Genomic DNA, 9,147 nt, shown 5'->3' on the forward strand with positions numbered 1-9,147 from the left:
GAGATTCAGCTGGGTTCCAGGTGAGTCTCTCGAAAGAACCAAATTAGTTTGCAAATGAGTGTATATTTGCTAAAACCTCTTCAATAGCTCCTTACCTTCTCGAGAAATACATTCATTTGAAAATCAATCTGGTTTTCACGAGATACTCAACTGGAGCTCTCGTTTATGAAATTCTACAACTGAATGTGCTGCACACAGGCCGCCTCATGTATCAGTTGGCACGATATTTGAGATATCGCAGTATATTTTCATGAAGGAAACTACTCACAAGGTTGCTGAAAACTCTTCGACAGCCCACGACCGGCTTCACCCTTCTTGGGGCTCACTAAGTAGGCGCGGTCCCCGAGTTTTCGTCAACCTTATGTTCTACGTGAACTCAAACTGGATTGTTTTCGAGAAATACACTCATTTGCAAATCATTTGCAAATGAAAAACAGCTCACTACCTGTTTCGCCCTACTTGAGGTGGGCGATTCAGCTGCATGAGGTTGGACAAAAATAATTGCAGCTGAAGATCAGCGAAACTGAAAATCCTACTGCAGCTCTGTTCATTCGTTAATCATTTCCGACGTGACTGCAGTCCTCAGCAGTGATTTCGTGCAATGGCTACAAGACGCATTCAGAAAGATTTATGGAGAAATAGAGAGGTCAAAGATCAGCTGTTTGTAGAATCTGTAAGTGGGACAATGTTTAAACCCTCAAGACTCCTGCGCCCTTATCTACAAAAACAGCATTAGATTCTGAACTGAACGGTCGCGAAACTAAAGCAATGCTGATAAGGGTTCATTAATCTTCTTGAACCCCATTGTAACACAAAAAACGAACGATTCCATTCGACTTTGTGGTGATTTCTCAGTGAACCTAAACATGTCTTTGAACATACATCAGTGTCCGTTCTGCGTGCCGGAAGATGCATTTGCCATTTACGTTTCCAAAGTACCCTCTATGGTAGATTGTTCTGACGCACACCGTAGCGACGGCAAACGTCGGTTCTGAAATGAACAGATACGGAAATTGGAAGAACACGGCATACAAACCACACAATGACACAGGTTGGGTGACGCAGGAGGGAGGCAACATTGGGGATGTATTGAAGCGGAACCGGAAGGCACACGTGAAGTAAGGTACCAAAATAGCTCAAGGTCACCCATATACATGAACAAGCGGACTACTGCTTCCTGCTTAAGGCTCATTGTGGCTGATCAGGGGTATCGGTATTAGGGAGAGGTGTACACATACGATCAAAGCATGTTACCAGGTAAATTCTAGTTTCACTTACGTTACAATACCTCCAATTTGAATTGAAAATTGAGTTACAAAGACCCGCTGACAGTAAACGCTCCTCGTGGGCTTTTTCCGTTACAACCGACCGTCGTTTGATATCAACTGCGTGAACGCAATAAACCAGAAAATGAAGAATGCATTGCTTGGTCAGTTTTCCTTCTCCATTTTTTACGATATCGTCCCTGTAAGTCCAGCACCATAAGAGCATAAAACGTACTAAGAACGATACACGTATATTGGTAATGCACTACTCTTAAGGTTGCTGCAAATTCGTCGACAGCCCACGACTAAGAACGAGTTTTCAACCGAATGTGAATTCATTTTGCAGACGGAAAAATGTGGATATTTCCTGCGTCAAGCTAGTTATCCGGAATTTATTGTCGATCCCATTGGTGGTTGTGCATTATCAGCTAAAAATACCTCAGTTGTAAACTACGTTTCTTCGAACGAACAAACGACTACAGTTAGAGATTAACGTGTTTTCCCCAACATGCATAAACAGAGACTGGTCTTAGACAATCCATCATACAAGGACACAAAGTACGTCTGGTCCAGTGCGTATTAGTCCGTACTCAATGACGTCAAGAGAATCCTGTCATCTGATATCGTGATTCTAATCTCCCTACGCTTGTGGTTTCTGATGATTCTGACTCTAGTACTGACAGTTATCCAAAAATATTCGGTTTGTTTGTGCTTCACAAGCTCCGTTGGCTCGTAAGGTTGCGGTAATCTCTCCGATAACCTTGTGCCAAATGCGTTCAGTCGGGAAAGTATAATTAACTGTTTTGAATGTCTTACCAACTGAAACTTGCGGCTGTTTTTGTGAAACACATTCAATTAAAGAACTCCATAAACGGTAGATTCATCTGAATCTCCTGATAAGACCAAATTAATTTGCAAATTAGCGTATCTTACCAAATGGCTGGGTTCTCATTTTTTCAAAAAAGCTAAAAAGTCCCGTAAAATTTTGCACGTCGTCCTGGCACACTGCGCACAGACCATATCCGAATTCGCTACGTCGAAAGGTCACGCGGCTAACAAGCTTTGAAGGTGCGTTACATAGCTAATCATTTATGATTGTTTCCTCAAGTGCATCCAGATAAAAGGTTTGGTCGACCGCAAGTCCTTTCCAGACTAATTGCACGTAAGTCAATTGGCCACTCAGGTGAGGACGTGATCATTTCTCTCATAGGTTTGGCCTCGATGTGAAGTTTCGTCCTTCGAACATTTGTGGACGACTCTTCGGTACTGTCGGATCGCATACTGAAACCAACAATCCTTAGAGTACCTGTCACATAAATTTTTCATTTGACTCACCCAAGGATAATAGGCATAGAAGCCTTGGTGCATTGTCGCACGTATTAGTCAGGGACCTTTTAGGACATTGAGAGCACGCAGAAATCACATCAATGGTGTGGATTGGACGCAAAAGCACCCTTCAAACTCAGTTGTACTCCTGACTCGCACTAGATGGAATCTGGGAAAGAATTCATACGGAATTTTCTAGTCAGCTGAACAGCAAAGACTTTATATATTTTTAGATACCTATTCAAAACGATCCACGATGATCCAATCCATCAACTACCACAATCTTGCGCCTAAAGTGCATTTTTGCTGAGTTTGGTTGCCCAGAAATACTTGTAAGTAATAAAAAACGGTTTCACTTTCAGCGCCATTTTATCACTTTTCAAGTCATTCGGTGTAGGCCAAATCCGCATTTCGCCATACCATCCTTGATCTGAGGACGTTTCTTCGTTACATTCAGAAGGGTTCTTCAGAAACTGAAAGGGTAGAGGAGGACGAGTGATGTTTTGGATGCCTTCATGCTTGTCCATCGTTCTACACTAATCACGGCTGTACGAAACGGAGGTTGACGAGCTGAGGCTCTTTTTGAGTGGCCAATGAGAACAGCACTCAATTCAGTGTTTCCTGGAAAACATTAGAACATCAAGTTTTTGGGCAGTTTAACTGAAGTAATGGAGCCAGGATACGATAAATCTATCCAGATGGCGCTGTATACATTCTAACATTTCATGGTCCCGAACGTGGCTGGGTACATGGTACTGTGACTGATTGACGAGGTAACGCGTAATATGAACTCGATATGTCGTCCAGCTATAGCTATCATGCCACTCGAAGGAAACAAGGGGGCTAGGATACTGTCAGGTCTCCCGAGCCTAAACACGGGAAGTCGAGAGTCAGAGGTCGGGTTCGAACCACGAACCTTCCGGTGCAATGTGGGCCAGATCCCTCTAGCAAGTCACGATTTCACCCAATACATTGGAATCTTGGCAGGTCTGTTTGTCTTCAACCCTGTTTCTCAATTTTTGAGGCCCGGGCCCCTGTTTCAAGACCCGTACTTTCAACATGCGCCGTCCAAGCAAGCCCTGCATTGTCAGTCTTCTCCCGCCTTCTTCTGTTCGCAGGCTCGCCTCACTTCCCTCTCTTCGTTCCCGCTGTACGTCTGAAATGGAGAATGTGCTGACCTAGCGATCCGTAGCGAAAAATATCGGGACAATGGTGAATTGTCCTAGGAGCTGACGTGGATGGCGTCGTAAGTTCACTTCCTTTACTCAGATTCTATTCTGAATAGGGTAATATTAATGTCCATCAACAGTGAGGATCAACTCAAGTAATCTCGCATTCGCGGTCTTTGGGTTAGAATAAAGCAAGATGGACAAACATCATACAATACACCTTGGCATATTCGGGTAATCAGTTTTACCCCCATATAAGAGCTTCAAAAATACCGCAAAGAATTCTCGGTAAAGTGTCCAGGTTGCTGGAAAGTGCCCTAATAATTTGCACTCTCACGGCTTCAAAAATTACAAGTGAGTGAATTTTGAATAGCGGACGCAAGCTGGTAGATGTGATCCAGGGTGTTCTATCAGACTTACCAGTAGCTGGGATATCTAGATAAATTGGACAGGCGAAAGCTTGAAAGATAACAACTAGCGAAGATGGGAGAGGCTCTAGAGTCCCATGTGCCTATCATTAACCCGCTGTACGCAAGGTGATAGATAATCCAAATAGCGTACAAAAGCGACCGTCAATGTAACATTTTTGTCCACTTCATGACTGTGTGTGTGCCGAGAAGGCTCAAAGATCCCAAACCAAAGTCTATGGCATGGAAACTTAGCTTCAAGGCAGTCCTCCTTGGAGCAGTGCTCTCAAAGTTGTCTAACATGAGGCGTACATGTGCTCAACCCTTAATCTGAGAAGTCACATCTCTGTGTATTGACATTCATGGATTGCACAGTTCCCCGTTAGATCACCATTGTCATTATCACAGACAGTAAGGTTGGGAGGGGCTGCCTTGGGCGTCCGTGTATTCGAATAGTTGAAACAGGACTGTGGAATTAATAGGTGAGTGTTAATACGAGTGCATGAGAAGTGAGTCAGGTGACGCCATAACCCATATGACAGACATGGAAATGCACCTCAATGTAGTCTAAATTAGCGGGTGGTTTGCGGAGTTCAGGTTCGTCTGAAGTGTAGTAGCTTCTTGGCTATAACCGGATGCGGAAAACCACAAAAGTGTCTGTCTACAAAGACGCACACCGGACTGCTTTTGCTTTTGAGCATGTTATGGCTACAAGTTATGTCGACGACGACAAAGCTGTTGTTTCTGCTAAGCTGTAGGAAATAAGTGACAGTAATCAGAAGTGGAGTGAGGTTCGGAAGTAATGCTCTCAATTAGCGGATTCGACACCAAGTACCCGTCGCTACAGCTATGTCGGTGAGTGCACCTATGAAAAAGTATACCCTTTTCGAAACTCAGATACTATCTCAATACCATTTGAACTGTCGACCAACTTGTATACACTTGTCTTTAACTTCAACTTCGGGGCTTACGATAAACCCGACATCGAAACATCAGTGTGCAGATCGATCTTTCCTCTTCGATCTTTCCTCCTCTTGAGCAATAAGAAAGTCTGTCCTTTAAAAAGTAAGAGGTATGAAAAATTTTGTCTAGGTTATGTGATTTCTTCTACATTTTTCCCCTTTAAAGATGCCCGTTAAGTGAAAGTGTCTTCCGGAAAACGAGAACTGCAGTGGCTACCAGTATGACCAATGAACACATTATTTTCAGGAGGTTAATGTTAATTTTTCAAGCGTGAGTGTATCTGACCGGTGAAGGACCATTGTCGATCGTTGGATTAGGACATCGTGCATTGTCGAGGCCTCATAAACAACGTCGCTCATAGGTATGGGCCTAGTAGCTGCATCATCTGACTCGTTGTATAGAATCGAGAATGGATACCATTCACGGAGATGCATATTCGCACTAATGCTGCACAATGCGTTGAGTTATTTTGATTACAATACTTCACTTGGGGCAAGTTTCCCTAAAAGCAGTGTTGTTAGGAAATTCGGTGAATTATATCATCAAATTTGCTACGTCCGGTGGGTATCACTCATCCAAACGTATTCTAACATCCACCTGGTTGTACCACACAGTAGAAAGCTACGACGAGAGCTACGACGTTATCAAAGCTACAAGTTCATAATGAAGCATGGTTCTGCAAATTATCTGCATGGCTGATTTATTTAACTGAGTGAAACTTCAAGGTCATCAGTGAACACAGGCTCTGAAAACTGCGCACGCGAATAGCGGTAAAACGTGAATCCCATATGAGGGACGAAACTTGCTGATAGTTCTGCAGCTCAGAAAATCTATGAGCCTTCTACAAACTACATGGTCCCTGTGGATACAAAATGTGAGAAGGTGCCACATCTGTAAATACATTTCGCCTCGCTGGTCAGATACCGAATAAGAATGATAAGCTTATCTTCCAGCTCGTAGGGAACATGAAGACAGAGGCATGATCGGGCTGCCACAACCTGAACACGGTGGGCAACAAGGACTTAACAGCTGTTACTCCGAATTATCACCGCGGAGGACGAATTCACTATTGTCGGATAAACAGTGCGAGTTTGTGAACACGTAAGGCCTGCAGATAATGATAATCCCTGCAAACAACAGAGTTCTGCATTTTAACCGGCAAAATATGCCACGAAGACCATGGCATCAATAATACCGGACAGCTGATCCACACGACTAGCGTGCGGCTGTGTTCACGGTGCCTGATCAGTTGACCGAAGCCCGCACATCCATCTCTACCAGGGAAAGGTTCAAAAGTGTACCACATGAAAAAGTGAACTGTATTGGTCGTTTTAATTAATACAATTGTCCGTTCGCGAGGCGTATGACCCACCTGGTACGCAGTTTTTATTGAACTTTTTACATACTGAAATGAGAGGGAGGTATATATTAGGTTGGCGAAATACCAAAATGAGGCAGGCGGCTGGCAGACAGCGAGCAATACGTACCATGTACACAAAGCACTTCAGCAGTGATGACCCCGTAGAGATTTGTTCATATCGCACCATCCCCAATGAACGATTCGGATTGCGTGATTTCTTGTAGCTTGGTAGCTACAAACTATGACCATCAAGAAATACGAGACCTACATGGAATGTATGGGGCTTAATTGAGAGATGAACGGTTTGGGGTTGATGGGCCTTGTATGAATCAAATGAAATCATTGTCGGCATTTTCCACTAGCTTTCCACTAGCCCTTTCCACCGTCGCGGATTGTGCATGTACAGTCCATCTGCGCACAGTATATGACCATTGGGTCGTAAAATATGAGACCAATCGCAGGTCCGTGCGGGTGGAGTAGTTGCAGATCTTCCCTGATATGTGTGCTCGTATTATGATCAACAAACAACCTACTGTACGGCTGTGTCCATACGGTGGACTACGTGCTGGATGTTCGCAGTGTCCCTGTGACAAAAAATACACGCATGTTATATGATAGCTTCCTGAATGTGCTTCTAATGTGGAAGTAGCACAAGTGAACTGCGCAGCCGAACACTATTCTCGCTTCCCGCATTTGTGCAGCCAACACGCCCATAAAACGCCTTCACTCTATACTGCCGGCCCATCATTTACTTTACCAAGCCAAACAGTCGAAGCATGGGAGCAAACTGTTCACTTTCCACGAAGGTGTACATAACGGAAGGACCCATTCCCATGTCATCCGCGATCAGGAAGGTGCTTGGCCTGCATCAAGACGCCAGGTATTAGTTGCTTTTAAAAAACATACCGAAACGCCTTATTGCGTGCGTTCCATCGACATTTAATACATCTGGAAAAATTGAAACAACGCTAGGGCCATGCCTTCGACGCACAATGCTATTTCTGCAAATCCTTTGTAAGTGAAACAAAATGCTTTGGGCCAAATTTTTGCATTTTGTTGCATACGTGCTCAAACCAAAATCACCCTAATCTAACCTCAGTTTTTAGCGATTTTTCAGATTAATCCTACCTCAAAACTAATGGCGCGCATTCAACTTTCAGCTTGCTTGCTATGTCTTCAGAAGTGACTCCACAGGCATTGCTCGAAAAATTAGGGGCCGCATCCTTTTCATCCATCGCAGCGTTTGAGAAGGCATTAAAATAATGCATGTAAAATAACCATGTGGTGTTTGTGCGTTCGTCTAGTGGTCAAAGTACGACGTTGTTTTGCGTTACGGACGGATGTACCAAAGATGAAGCGAGCGGCCTGAGTACGTAGCTTTCGTGCAGCCAACCGATTAGGCATCATGGACCCCTAGCTATATATTCGTCCTGTGCGTCAGCTATGTTCGTTCGGCCGTCCGCTACGATCAACGTCATGTTCGTCCCGGAATATTCAGCAATTTATAATGGAATACGCCGCTGTTTAACAACAAAAGTGCATGTTATTCCGGCATCAATGAATGTGGCTACCGGTGCACTCTAATGGCAACCATCAAACAAAATTGTTATTTATTTATTCATTATTCACGCACATTTTACATCCAAAAGACCGCTTGGTTTCTAGAATCTTCAAAGGATTATCTCAGCCACAAGGCTTTCTGCAAGTTTTGTCCATCGCAAGTGATTCACTTTTTTTCGCACTATTACATTAGGTGCTTGATGACCTTGAAAATTTGATCACTTAAACAAATTACCCATGTAGATAATGTGCATAATGATTCTCTATATATAGACGTTCTACATGAGGAAGGGGCAACCCTGAAGGTGTCATACCTTTCGAGAAATAGATTCCATCGTGCGAGTACTGGAGGATCACGCTAGTTGATCAAGAGGCTGCTAAACAGAAGCACACCCAAATCATTTTCTCTTAAACCGTAGGGTTTTCGAAGTTGTGACCTTTACGGGGAGTAAGCCTAATTGGCCTGATCCCCTCGGTGATAGGTCGCTCACGGCATTTTGTTCAAGTGAGTGAAACTACAAGGTCAGATTCACGGATTCACGGATCGATACGCAGGATCGATGTTTTTGCCCAAGTTTCCCGGGTCGGTTTTGTTCTTGTTGGTCAGTGGCTGTCGTTCACCTGAAAGGCACAAGGGAAAAAGGGACGATCACTGATTCGCATTTTGTTACCGGTGTACGAGAGGTAAATCACGAAATCGCACTTTAGCGTATTTGGGCATTCTCTGTCATTTCTCTGTCCCTTTAACAAATGTCGCGATTTTGTTCAGCGAACATAACATGCTTTCCGATGCAGCCGGCGTTCCATTTAGTATAACAGCGTTAGACAACTGCATGAATCGTGCAATGGCGACGCGAGAGCCATCTTATTGGATGGTCTGACTTATCGGATATGCATAACTAGCATGTGGATGCCACGGCGTCACGACTTCGCCGCAGGGAAATTATCAATCCACTTGTAGCATTCTTATTGAGAATATGACGCACCATGAGTGGAACATGCTAACGCCAGCCCTTGTCGCTCGCTACTTAGCATAACTGTTAGACCCGTGTCTTGTGCGGCGCTGATAATGAGAGTTCACATACGCAGGGTAACAG

General features: G+C 44.0%; 2 protein-coding genes across 2 annotated transcripts in view; one reads left to right on the forward strand and one right to left on the reverse strand.

The window, feature by feature from the left end:
* The window catches only part of T265_08492 (hypothetical protein), a gene marked incomplete at both ends in the record, with an annotated part of 17,607 nt that extends 17,438 nt beyond the window's left edge, over window positions 1-169 (forward strand). Inside the window, one exon of the mRNA XM_009174306.1 lies at window positions 88-169. Coding sequence (XP_009172570.1) covers window positions 88-169 — 82 coding nt within the window. The remainder of the gene's footprint in view (window positions 1-87) is intronic.
* Window positions 1-3,534, reverse strand: part of T265_14588 (hypothetical protein) — a gene marked incomplete at both ends in the record, with an annotated part of 8,506 nt that extends 4,972 nt beyond the window's left edge. Inside the window, one exon of the mRNA XM_009174319.1 lies at window positions 3,312-3,534. Within this exon, the coding sequence (XP_009172583.1) occupies window positions 3,312-3,534 (223 nt within the window). The remainder of the gene's footprint in view (window positions 1-3,311) is intronic.
* Window positions 3,535-9,147: the final 5,613 nt, after the last annotated feature.

This window comes from Opisthorchis viverrini (assembly GCF_000715545.1).
Source record: "Opisthorchis viverrini unplaced genomic scaffold opera_v5_224, whole genome shotgun sequence".
NCBI classification, from domain to species: Eukaryota; Metazoa; Platyhelminthes; class Trematoda; order Opisthorchiida; family Opisthorchiidae; genus Opisthorchis; species Opisthorchis viverrini.